The following is a 13993-nucleotide window of genomic DNA, read 5'->3' as shown; positions in this document are numbered from 1 at the left end:
ATTTCTCCTGGGAACATTCCTAGGAGTGGCATTACTGGGTCATACAGGCTGTTATGTTAATTTGATAAGAAACTGCCAAGTATGTTTGTATTTTACAAACAGGCCGTGTCAGTTTACATTCCCACCAACAATGTACAAGAGTTCCAATTGCTCAACATCCTTGCCAACACGGGGTGTTGTCCTTCTTTTTTAGCCATTTTAGTGGATGTGTAGTGAGCTCATTGTTTTAATTTAATTTGCATTTTCCTGGTGATTAATGACGTCAAACATCTTCTCATGTGCTTATTTTGGCCATTTGCATATCTTTTGTGAAATCTCTTTATGTTTTTTATTGGGTGCTTGTCTTCTTAATGAGTTATAACAGTTCTTTATACATTCTGAATAAGTCCTTTGTCAAATAAATGTAATGTGAGTATTTCTGGGACCAGTTTTGTATTGTCAGCAGCTAGTACTGTGCCTGACACAGTATAGCGAGTGGTCAGGTCATACGGAATATCAGAGTTATCATCGAGCAGAAAATAGCATTTGTAGAGGCCAACAGTACCAACTCCAAGGACTTCATGGAGAGTCTCTGAATCCACACAGCCCCTTTCCCTCCCTGAAAATTCAAGGAGAGGACTTCCCTGGTGGCGCAGTGGTTAAGAATCTGCCTGCCAATGCAGGGAACACGGGTTCAATCCCTGGTCCAGCAAGATCCCACATGCCGCAGAGCAACTAAGCCCGTGCACCACAACTACTGAGCCTGCGTGCCGCAACTACTGAAGCCCGTGCACCTAGAGCCCATGCTCCAAGACAAGAGAAGCCACTGCAATGAGAAGCCCACGCACCGCAACGAAGAGTAGCCCCCACTTGCTACAACTAGAGAAAGCCCACAGGCAGCAACGAAGACCCCTCACAGCCAAAAAAAAAAAAAAAAAAAATTCAAGGGGAGATGGAAAAAAGAGACCAGGAAGCAACAGGTGTTTGACACCATACACTGTACATTTATTTGTCAATATTGACCATAGTCGGAATAGGAAGCCCAGTTAGGATACCAGATATACTCAGCTGGGTCACATCATGTATACATCTGTGTGTTTATGCTTATTTCTAGATTCGTGCTGAGACAATTGCCACTTATGCTCTCTGTGGCTTTGCCAATTTTGGTTCCCTAGGAATAGTGATCGGCGGACTCAGTAAGTGAAAAGAATATTCTCCAACAACAGATATGATATAAACATTCTTCCAATCTCCATGTTGCTCTGTAACATTATTTGTGCCCGAAAAAAAGAGCCCTGCAACAGCAATAAATTCTTTTGGGTCTATTTTTTATCCCTGCTCTGCAATGTAGTTTTTCCCATGTCTATTCAAGCTAATGTCGGGAAAAATCTGCTCAAATGTACAGGTGTTACTCCACTCAAAGATGACAAATAGATTACACTTTGTCTGCCAATTCCAATAAATTTATAATGACCAGCTAGAGAAGGATTCTGAGGGCCAGTGGAAATTCAATGGGAAAATGCCATGATTAATTAATTCTATGCCACCACGGGCAAAGAAGGAGATGGTGACAGATGAGTTGCAGATATTTGGAATCCTTCCTTGAAACCCATTTGCCTTGTCATGCCCTCATGAACGTACTGTGAGTTCTCCTACACCAGAGAAACTTCTCTGGACGTGGAGCTCATCACTAAGCTCTTGAATCTTGAATTCTCCAGCTCAGTTTAAAAAAAGAAAAGTCAACGGACCTGAGACTCCAGCCCCAGAACAATTCTCAAAGGCTGGGAGTTTGGAATTCTAATCAATAGGCTCAACATTAATCTACCATGCTTGCTTCCACATTTCCCAGCATCCATAGCTCCTTCCAGAAAGCATGACATCGCCACAGGAGCAGTGAGAGCTCTGATTGCGGGGACCGTCGCCTGCTTCATGACAGCCTGCATCGCAGGTACTGCATTGCATCCTCTGTGTCCGGTCTCCCTGTGCTCAGAGGATGGCAGCTTTGGGGGGACGGTGCCTCTGCAGAGAGCTGAGAGGCACAGCTGCCATTAAGCAGATTGTGAAGTGAAAAGTGTGGAGCATGGTGGAGAAGCCAACAATAGAAGGAGAGTTCAGTGACTTCATTAATTAAATAAACAGTACTCTGTTCCACTTCCAGGCATGCTTACCAGCACTCCTGTGGACAGCAACTGTCATCACATTTTGGAGAATGCCTTCAACTCCAGCTCGGTTAGAAACACAACCGATGTAGTATCTTGTTGCCAGAGTCTACTGAACAGGTATTGTATTCTTGATGATAACTTCTTTATATCCATCATTAATAAAAAAAAATAGACCGAAAGACCCCAACCACTTAGTTTTGTAACTTCATAACTCTTAATATAAGAACTTGTCTGGCAGTTCTAACCACCTTTCATCTTGACTAACTAAGACTAGAAACCATAGCACTAACCAGCGCTGCTCAAACATTTTAATATGCCCCCAGCTGTGTATTAGGTGCTTTGTATGAATTAGCTCACTTAAACCTTGCAGCCGCTGTATAAGTTAGGCACTACTGCTTTTTTAAGCATTAGATAAAATCTGGGTTTGGGGAGGCAACGTCACTTACCCAAGCAAAATGAGTGCAAGCAAGATCAAGATAGAAAGACCCAAGAAAATTTGGGTCTTTCTGCCCATAGAGCCCATGCCCTAGTAGTCACTAGGTACTGCCTCCCGTTCAAGGGTATCAAGCAATGCAGGCTTCCCTGACAACATGGTGATGGTGACGCTACAATGGATGAGGGGCCATCAGTGACCCATGCCAGCCACCCCCATTCTGTACAGTCTCTATCTTCAGAAGCAGTATCACCACTCCATCTGCCCTTCTTAATGTGCACGTGTTTTTATAAGGATTGCTTCTATCCTTTATTCTTTTACTCTAGAGGAAATAAGGTGAGTCTTTCAGGCCAAACAGGATTTAAGAGTCAAAACTACTTCTCTGGTGCCTCTGTCCTTAACCCACCCTAGCTGGAATGTGAGGCAGGATATCAGCTTCTCGCCCTATGCAATCTCTAATATGTCATCTTCTGTTCATCTACTGTTTCTGTTTTCTGAGGTTCAACTAACTGTTTTATTCTACTTTTCACCAGCACTGTTGTCAACGGTTCCAGTGAGGTCATCCCAGCAGGAAACCATAGCCTATATTCTTTGAAGCACTGCTGCAATTTGTTGAATCCACCAACACTAAACTGCAGGTGGATTCCTTTTTGAGTTCAGCCACTTCTCCAACAGAAAAAATGTGAAAAAGGTTTTGGAATACCTTGAGTAATTTATTTGTGTTTTCATTCTTGTTCATGCACAAGAGTAATTTTTTTAAATCCATGTGTAAATAGTTGACTTGTGTTTGTGTGTGTGTGTGTGGTGATGGTGGTGGTGATGATGAAGTAGGGACCTAAATGCCCAAAGGACTCTTTATCTCCGAAGTACAATATACTAGGATATTTCTTATTATTGATCATTTGTATCATATTTTTCTTGGAACTTACTGTGCCCTTTCAGTATTTAGACTTTATTTTAGAAATAAAATTGCATTAAATCTTTAAAAAATCTAGTGTATATTTTATACTTAGAGCTTATCTTGAGAAGCTAAATTTTCATTGGCAAGGCAATCTGTAATTAGATCTCATAAAATTTACAGCTGAAAAATAAATTTACATACCCAGGTTGTTCCAGATAATACCTAAAAGTTTTCCAATAACTGAAATTAGTATCAGTTTTTAAATTTTAGTTCCTCAGTTCCATATATGAAATAGCTCCATATTTCAAATATTCATGATTAACATAACGGACAATGAAATTTTACAGGATGATTTCCTACATGAATTGAAGTGTGTGTATATATTTGGTATTAATATATGTTGCCAGACTGCTTCTTAGAGAAATACGTTGTCTTAATTTTCATCTGCTTTGCAATATAAATTTTCTGATGTGTTTTATTCATCTACTTCTGTGAGTATGTGTGATATTTCCTTTTAAATATTATATGTTCACCTAAGTTGCATGCTGATTTCTTTTTTAATGTTGTTTCTTTCTTTTTTTTTTTTTTTTTTTTTTTTTTTGCGGTACGCAGGCCTCTCACCGCTGTGGCCTCTCCCATTGCGGAGCACAGGCTCCGGACGCGCAGGCTCAGCGGCCATGGCTCACGGGCCCAGCCGCTCCGCGGCACGTGGGATCCTTCCGGATCGGGGCACGAACCCGCGTCCCCTGGATCGGCAGGCGGACTCCCAACCACTGCGCCACCAGGGAAGCCCTGTTGTTTCTTTTTTAATGTTTGAGGGAGGGAGATATTATTCCTGAGCCATATTATGGGAAAGGATAGTAAGGGTAGGATCAGGTAAATCAGCTGGTGAGCACTTGAGGCTCGTTGCCTCCAGAAACCTTATCAATCCCCTGGGAACATTGTGAGTGTCTCTGGGCTGGCTGGAAGTTTCCGTTTTCCCAGTGAAGCCAGTCGATGGAGAGTTTTGGTGGACGGTGATGTCTTCACTCTTCTTTGGCAGACATAGAAGCTGGAGGGCTCTTTGTTCCTCACAGTTTATCCTTCACCCAGCCATAGTCTTCTAAGATGTCAAAGATGGAGTGTCTGTGTGTTTCCTCGGTTGTCGCCTGAGGTCACTTAGTGCTGACAGCATGTTGCTGTCAGTCTGTGCACCCTGACCTTGTTTCAAGCCAAGGCTGTGAAATCTACTTTGAAGAATTCTGCACTGTCTTGTCTGTCCATGAAATCCGAAGTCCCTAGCCGTCTTTCTGAGTCTATCTTTCACACTGACACTAATCTGAAAGCCCTTTTTTATTTTATTTTATTTTTTAAACATCTTTATTGCAGTATAAGTGCTGTACAATGGTGTGTTAATTTCTGCTTTATAACAAAGTGAATCAGCTATACATATACATATGTCCCCATATCTCCTCCCTCTTGCGTCTCCCTCCCCACCCTCCCTATCCCACCCCTCTAGGTGGTCACAAAGCACTGAGGTGATCTCCCTGTGCTATGTGGCTGCTTCCCACTAGCTATCTATTTTACATTTGGTAGTATGTATCAGTCCATGCCACTCTCTCACTTCATCCCAGCTTACCCTTCCCCCTCCCTGTGTCCTCAAGTCCATTCTCTACATCTGCATCTTTATTCCTGTCCTGCCCCTATGTTCTTCAGAATCATTTTTTGAAAGCCCTTTTTTAAATACAGTTATGAATCCAGTTATGAATGTTTCCTAATTTCAATGAAGATGGAAGTTTGCTTTCCGGCTTTTTATTCTCCTTGTTATTTTCCATTGGCTTGCAAAAGGGGGGGGGGTCAGAAATGGCATTTCTCTCTCCAATCCAGAAGCTACAGTTATAAACAAATTCTCTGACCTTACAGAAGACTTAGGGTCTCAGCCAAAAATAGTTGGAGTCATAGAATATGGACATTTTTCTTTGATTTTTCTTTCCACTGGTAAAATAGAACATCCAAGCAATTAGGTCTGAGTGAGAAGGTCTCTGTAACTACACAGATTACTAACATGCATCATTTTGAAAATGCTCCCACCCTAATTGCTTTCATGTTTCTGTGGTTTAGTTAGGCTGGTAGGCCATTGTGAAGAGCTTAAGATGTGCACCTGCCCAGTGAGGCTGACTTCCAATTACAGAACAATTCCAAAATCAGGCATGCTTATAAAGAAGGTATTGAAGGACACAGTGTGCCAGGAAGGATTAAACTACTCTGAATGTACTGGAGCAGGGGCAGCAGAGGCGATCATTCACATTTTATACAGGCAGGAGCACAGGATTAAAGAAATCCTTGGTACATGTGCACCATATGGGGCTAATGAACCACATGGTCCTAAGAAAAGCTACCTTTTTTACAGCCTGTTACTTAATAAAAGCAACTTTGTTTTAAGCTGAAGCAGGAAGAAAAGTGTACACTTGTCCATTCTTTTTCTGGATCACAAGCTTATGATGATGAATGTGTTTCCCTTTTTATTACAAAGGCCATGTGACTGCCCCTGGATGTAGAGGGAGTTCTTTCTACTCTGGTCTTTAGTAGACTACTTGGCATTTCTATTTCAAGAGACTCTAGAAAGTAAATGATGGATCTGCACCAAGTCAGTTCCTCTACTCACTATGCCTTTTGCAAAATAGGAAGACAGTGACTGATACAAGGGGTACAGCCTATAGCCATGGAATAGAAAAAAGCACTCAAATGACAATCTTGAGATTTAGTCCTCTGGCAACTGAAAACCAACCACTTTATTTTTTCTTTCTTTCTTTCTTTCTTTTTTCTTTTCTTTTCTTTTTTCTTTTTTTTTGGCCGCTTCCGGAGTCCTAACCACTGGACCGCCAAGGAATTCCCCAATCACTTTAGTATGAGAAACCAAGATTAGGAAAAAACTGATGTATTACAAGTCATGTTTACAGGAAGAATCAGACCTGTATCTTCCATGCACTGGGCATGCTTCCAGTAACACTCATAAAATAAGAGGACAGTAGAATCCTAAGTCACTCAGAAATGCCTCATCTCCTTCCACACTCCCCCAACCCACTTTAAGTCATGTAAAGCCACCAAATCTATAGATTACTGTAGCTAAAAGGAGAATTAGGGCAATATTCCCTGGTCTAATCTGAGTTCCTTCAACTGCAGAGTACCTACCTCATTTCATAATTGTTAACCCATATGTCTGTCTGACCCACTAGACAGACTACTAATTCCTATGTATCTCCAGTACTAGTGCCTGACATCTAGTAGACATTCAGTAAATGTTTATTCGATGAATGAATGAATGAATATTGCAAAATGACTAACCTTCACATAAGCAACAATAGTTAACTGGATCACTGTTAAAAACTTTGTAAAAATATCATCCAAAAATGCATACTCAGAATAAAAATTGCAAATGATATGCCAGTGTGTATAATGGAGAAATTGGAAATCTTCCTCCCACCTCAATCTCATTCCCCATAGTTAGCCACAGTGAACCCTGGTATCACTGTTAATTTTTCTCAGTATATAATAAACTATACAGTAAGTTATAACTGTCAAACTGGAGTGAATGAATCTTCTTTCAAGCCCAATACCAGAATTACTTTCACCTTCTATTTCTTGGCAACACCATGCACATGATTTTGCTTGTCTTACAGCATTAACTGTCCTGAACAATGATTAGCAAATGAAGTTCAAGCAACTAGTCTTCCTGATAATCTCTGCAAGGCCAGTTGGCAATTCAGTAGTGTTATCTACCTTGAAGCTAAATGGAATCATTAAAAGCATCTCAATACCCAACATAAAGAGGTGTACTTAAGTAACCAGATTCTTTCTGCTTGTATGAGCAATTGTTCTGCTATCATATTTGGAAAAGCTCTTATAGGAAACGGGAAACCACAAGCTGGTTGCAACTGCTGGCAGGTATGAAATATGATTCAGCAGCTAAGCGTCCATCTCTGGACCTGAACTCTCAGGTCCAAATCCTGGCCGCAGCCACTAGCTCCATTACCTTAGATATTTATGTAACTGCTCTGTGCCTCAGTTTCCCCATCTATAAAGTGCAAACAAACACATCTCCTCCCTCATATTTTTGTGAGAATTAAGTAAGTTAAATCATATAAAGCACTTAGAAAAATGCCTCACAGAGAAAGGCTATAAAAGACACTTTTTCTTCATTAAGGTATCATTTATATACAATAAATGTACAGATTTTAAGTGTACATTTTGATGAGTTTTGACAAATACATACATCCATGTGACCATCGCCCCAATCAAGATGGAGCACACTTCCATCATTTCAGAAAGCTCCCCGGTACCCCTCCCCGGTCAATCTCTCCCCCACGCTTCCATACTCCCAGGCAAGCCTGATTGATTTTCTTTCCCCTAGAGATTAGTTCAAATAAACGATTCAGCTAGAATGTCATGTAAATGGATCCTGACAGCACATGCTTTTTTGTCTCTTGCTTTTCTCATTCAGCATAATGAATTTAAGTTTTATCCAGTAGGTCATTCTGCTTTTATTGCCGAGTATTATTCCATTGTATGACTACACCACCATTTATATATCACGTCTACTCTTGATTGACATTTAGGTTGTCTTTAGTTTTTGTAGAATATTTGCTTTTGAGAGAGATTTCTATTTGCCACACACTCTTTAGGAGTATCGGAATATCTTAAGCTTCAGAAATATAAATTGGAATGTGAAGAAGGCATCGTTTGCCACATGGGGGCTTGCTCCTTATCACCCTTCCTCTCCCTCATAATCTTGCTGAATCTTTTTACTATATGTTGCTCTTCACAGGGATTTTCAAGATGGCGGGCTTCAGGCCACAAACTGGAAGACCAGTGATGACTGAGCCTCAGTGGGGAATAACTGAGAGACTAGAGCACCGTGAGGTCACTCTTGGTTGAATAGAATGTTGATTAGCCTGCTGCTACATACCGCATGATGGCACTTTCACTGTACCACATTCTGAGAAAAATCACGGGGCTTTTCTAAGTCTCCAGTAAAAGTAAATTACCTTAACATTAACTGTAGGACAAGAACATGAGTTAAAAATAGACAAGAAATGTAAAAAACATTTTGTAGTTTGCAAGTATTGTAGGAAAGCCCAACACATACTTGAGGTGAGCTTTGATCATACCATGACAGATTTTGGCTCCAATAGCTTGCAAGGTACAGAAGCATCCAGCAACTAACAATTTTGTTACTTAGGAGCCATGATAAACTTAATCCCATTTGTGGGAAAGATTGGCCAGTTCTTAAAAGCACTTGCACAAAACAAAGACTCAAATTCTCATTAGAATTCACCCATCAAAATTCAACGTGCCCTTTCTGAGATGGACATCTCAAAGGGTTGAGAATTATTTGCTCTCTTTGACCATCCATTCATCAATGTCTGGCCATGTAAAACGGGTTATCCAGAAAGTGAGGGTTTCTGTGTATACTTAAACCAAAAAGAACCAAACAGAAGGAAACAATATGTTCTTGGGGACTCACCAGAGGTCCTCCTGTTGCAGTCTGACTTGAGTACATTTCCATAGCAACAGACACCAGCGTTCTCAAACAAGGGTCAGGTGCTCACAGGAGGCTGCAGCTGGACACTGAAGAAAGTTTCTTTTCTCAAAAGTTACAGAAGTATTCCCAAAAAATTCGATCAAAATTCCATCTAAAATTAGCAGGAGGGTGGTCTTCCAGATGACCTGAAAATAAAATTAATTTCTTAAATACTCTCTCCTCCCTCTTCCCATTATTACCAGGAAAACGTTTGGGGAGAATTTTATTCAGGTTACAGTTTTTTACAAGTGCCTCTGGTCAGATAGGACAGACACTGTCCAGACATCAATAGTGAGAAACGGGTCAGAGATCCAGAGAATTTTCCCAGCAGCTGGCCAGAGCCTGGGGGGTCCTGAGGGGATAAGGCAGAGATTTGGGGCTCCAGAGGTGGCTCCCTATGTTGGCCTGCTACAACTGTATAGGGAGAGGTGCTCAGAGGTGTTTTTGTCTCTACCCCTTCTCATAATACCTTTTATAAGATGCTTTATTGCAAAAGTAATCAGCCTCATTTTTGTAGAAAAATATTCAAAATCCGAAGAAGAAAATAAAAACTTTATCCATATCCCATCACAAAATATAACAAGTGCTAATAATCTGTGCTATATAGTCATTCAATGTGTGTGTTTGCTTAAGACTTTCAAAATGAGATCACTATTGTGATTTACTTTGAGGCCAGCTTTTCCCTCTTAATATATCATGAACACTTTTGCATGTTGTTAAGTATTCTCCTACATCATCATTTGTAAATGGCTGTTGTGCATCCCACTGTATCACTGTACCAGAATTTACCCAATCTCTTATGGTTGGCTATTACAGACGTTTCCCATTTTTCATGATTACCAACACATCGACAATACATATTCTTGTAGTCAAATCTTTGCACAAATTCATGATTAATTCCTTGTAAGACATACAAAAATGCTAGAGACACATAGAGATTTTATCTCCCAACATAAATGCTAAGTCTCAGGGCAAAGCCAAATGATCAAACTTTGAATGAACGACATATTTACAGTATAAAGCTTGTCCACCTGCTAGATTCTGCTGGCAATCAAGAAGGTAAATGAAACGACAGTGAACTTGGGCTTGTGTGGGATTTTATACACTAAACAGTGACATCAGCTTTGTAAAAACTCTGGGCAAATGACACACCAGGTTATCTTCATCTGATTAAAGATGAGTTTTCTAGTTCCATACTTGAAACTGAAAGTGATTTCTCTATGTCTTGAGTGGGCTTTTGTACTGCCAACACAGATTAACTGGGTACGAATAAAACAAAAGTAAGTTTGAATGCCAACTCCCAACCCCACTTAGACCCAGTCCAGCAAGAAGAAAGTCCTAGTCCATGGAAAATCAAGAAGTATGGTTCCTGGGCTTCCCTGGTGGCGCAGCGGTTGAGAGTCCACCTGCCAATGCAGGGGACGCGGGTTCGTGCCCTGGTCCGGGAAGATCCCACATGCCGCGGAGCGGCTGGGCCCGTGAGCCATGGCCGCTGAGCCTGCGGGTCCGGAGCCTGTGCTCCGCAACGGGAGAGGCCACAACAGTGAGAGGCCCGTGTACCGCAAAAAAAAAAAAAAAAAAAAAAGTAGGGTTCCTGCCAGTTCCGCTGGATATAGGGCAAGCTGACGGCAGGGCATGGGAGAGCATTGCATAGGTACTTGGGCCTGGGTCTGTTCACCCAGTTAGGGGAGGGCCAGCAATTTCCAGCAAAAGCAGGATCCAGAATTGTGTGTCCTATCTCCTCAGGTTGCCCAGGAGAGCAGCCATGGGTTCTCCTTTGCAGGGAGACGGAGTAGAGTCAACTCCCTGTACCTACCGATGGTTCACAAATAGCCGCATACTATACACCTGTTCTGTATCTAGCTCTTTGTCACTTAATGATATATCCTAGGACTCCTTCTAAATCACTATATAAAAACTTCATTCGTTTGTACATATCATATGGATCTACTATGATTTATTTAGTAGTTTTCTATTTATGTTATATCCCACATTTTGCATCCCCAAAATGCTGCAGTAAATAGCCTCCACATATGTCGCTTTTCTAGAAATGGAATTGCTGAAACTTAGGTCATGTACATTTGTAATTTTCAAAGACATTGACAAATTACCTTCCATAAAGATTTGACTGATTGATATTCTCACCAGCCAAACACAGTGCAGTGCTTTAGTAAACTTATGAATTTTTGCAAAATGCAAAGAAAATGGTACCTCAGTGTTTTTTAATGTATATTTCTCTTGCTTAATGAAGCTGAGAATCTTTCTGTATGTTTAGGAACCATTTGCATTTCTTCTGTGAATACTTTATTCCTACCCTTTATTAGTTTCTCTATTGGGTAAGTTGTCTCTTCCTCAGACATTTGTAGGTGCTATTTATCTATGAGGGAGAATAAGCCTTTATCTGCAATAAGAACTGTAAATATTTTCCCCATATTGTCATTTGTACTTTTACTTTTTTTTTTTTTTTTTTTTTTTGCAGTACGCAGGCCTCTCACTGTTGTGGCGTCTCCCGTTGTGGAGCACAGGCTCCGGACGCACAGGCTCAGCGGCCATGGCTCATGGGCCTAGCCGCTCCACGGCATGTGGGATCCTCCCGGACCGGGGCACGAACCCATGTCCCCTGCATCGGCAGGCGGACTCTCAACCACTGCACCACCAGGGAAGCCCTGTATTTTTACTTTTTTATGGTGCTTTTTTGCCATGCATACATTTTTCCCCTCCATGTTTAAATGTATTGATTAATTATGGCTTCTAGGTTTTGTGTCATAAAAAAATCCATCTTCATTTCAAAGTCAAAAAGTAATTTCCGGGCTTCCCTGGTGGCGCAGTGGTTGAGAGTCCGCCTGCCGATGCAGGGTACACGGGTTCGTGCCCTGGTCCGGGAAGATCCCACATGCAGAGGAGCGGCTGGGCCCGTGAGCCATGGCCGCTGAGGCTGCGCATCTGGAGCCTGGGCTCTGCAACGGGAGAGGCCACAACAGTGAGAGGCCCGCGTATCGCAAAAAATAATAATAATAATAATTTCCTGGGAATTCCCTGGTAGTCCAGTGGTTAGGACTCAGCACTTTCACTGGTGAGGGCCTGGGTTCAATCCCTGGTTGGAGAACTAAGATCCCACAAGCCACACTGTGTGGTCAAAAAAAAAAAAGTAATTTCCTTGTAAATTTTTTATGGTTTCACTTTGCATATTTAAATCTTTGATCCATTTAAATTTTGTCCTGGTAAGTGGTGTGATATATGGCTCTAACTTCATTTTTGCTAGATGGTTGTCCCAACTTCATTTACTGAATACTGGTAGTTTCTATTTTCGCCATTTATTTAAGATATCACTTTTAACACATAATAACATTCCACGTATTGGGGTTTATATAGACTCCGTTCTATTCCCTTGATCTATCTCCAATAAGGATCAATTGTTTGATTTTGAAGGGGATCAAGGTATGCTACCCTAAAAGATGCCACTTTTGTGTAAGGATTGTTTTGAGCTGAAAGCAATTAGCTCTCTGCCCTCCTCTTTTCTGTCTAAAAGCAAGGCATAAATTTCCATTTGTAAAAGTGTCTCCTCCTACACCAGGAAGATGATGACAACCCTTAATCACTGGAGACAACTCTTATCAATGGAGAAAATACCAATTTGAGTTTGCATAATAAATTTATAATTCTTCTCTTCCACTAGTTGCCCCTATATATTTACCTTCCCACAATTTACTGCCCTGGGAAGCACAATTTATTGCTAATTTACTTCCTACAATTTACTCCACTTCCTTTGTCTAGTAACTTCACAGTTTATCACTCTTTGTTAAGATGGTATACATGCCCCCGGGTCTAACCACTTCTTTGGGTTTCTTCTTCTTTCTTTTGAAGCCCCCATATATATGCAAAGTAGATTTCTTCTTCTGTTAACCTGTCTTTTATGTGTTTAATTCATGGCCCCCAGGCACTGAACCCAAGAGGGTATAAGAAAGGATCCTTTCCTTCCCCCACCATCTCTAAAACGGAGGTTATAATATCTACCCCGAAGAATTAGATTAGAGAATCAAATGAACGTGGGGTGTTTGGCCCATAGAGGAATTCAATAAATTTCACCAATGATGATGAAGAGAAGGAAAATATTGCCTACCTCACTCCTGTGCAAAGAAATGCAGATACCCAGAGGGTTCACAGATAATCCTGGTTCCCAGATTAGCCTTTTCATTATACTCTGAACTAAAGATTTCTCTACATGCAAAAAGTGACATTAGCAATGATCCTGATAGTAATTTTAGTGAATTTCTCACTAACCCAGTTTGAAAGGGAATCTCTAGGACTGTTATTCTCCTGAAACTGGACTGCCAAGGCAAATTTGGCAGGCAAGACCAGGTTTGAATTCTAGTTTAGCCACTCATCTCTGAGAATGTTTCCTTATCATTAGAAGAGAGATAACTATACTTCCTTCTCATTCTGACAAATGAGATAGTAAGATAATTGGCTAGCACTGTGTTTGTCATTTAGCGTATGTTCAATCCCATGGTGGCTATTTTTGTTTTATCATCATCATGTCCTTCGTCATAATCATTAAAGATTATGGCTTTGGGTGAATGAGGACAAAAAAAGGAGGGTAATTGTAAGGCCAACTGGCCCGAGGCAGGGGAACGCAATCAGATTCACAGGTTGCATCAGACCGAAACTCTCCGGACCACCCAGCTCCAGAAACTGACCTGGAGACTTTCCGGACCACCCAGTTCCAGGAACTGACCTGGGGACTTCCCACCCGGCCCAGCCTTCCCGCCTTTCGAGGGGCGGGACTAACGGTCCCAAGACTGATGCAACCGGCACCAGATATTGCCACGATACCCGAACAGACCACCAAATAAGGAATACCCTGCGCCCTCCCAGACTCACCACACCCCTTTCCCTTCTTCCCCTATAAAATCTTGCCCAACCCTCGGCCGGGTGCGACTTCTCTGGCCCCCTTCTCT

At 41.4% G+C, this 13993-nt stretch overlaps 1 protein-coding gene across 1 annotated transcript in view; it reads left to right on the top strand.

The window, feature by feature from the left end:
- The window catches only part of SLC28A3 (solute carrier family 28 member 3), a 58340-nt gene extending 55112 nt beyond the window's left edge, over positions 1-3228 (top strand). The window contains exons 15-18 of the mRNA XM_032633892.1: positions 1094-1175; positions 1829-1927; positions 2138-2258; positions 3108-3228. Of these exons, the coding sequence (XP_032489783.1) occupies positions 1094-1175; positions 1829-1927; positions 2138-2258; positions 3108-3228 (423 nt within the window). The remainder of the gene's footprint in view (positions 1-1093; positions 1176-1828; positions 1928-2137; positions 2259-3107) is intronic.
- Positions 3229-13993: the final 10765 nt, after the last annotated feature.

The sequence above is a fragment of the Phocoena sinus genome, chromosome 6 (genome assembly GCF_008692025.1).
Source record: "Phocoena sinus isolate mPhoSin1 chromosome 6, mPhoSin1.pri, whole genome shotgun sequence".
Taxonomy (NCBI): Eukaryota; Metazoa; Chordata; class Mammalia; order Artiodactyla; family Phocoenidae; genus Phocoena; species Phocoena sinus.
Note: the sequence above shows the minus strand (reverse complement) of the source record. Positions and strands in the feature narration are given on the sequence as shown.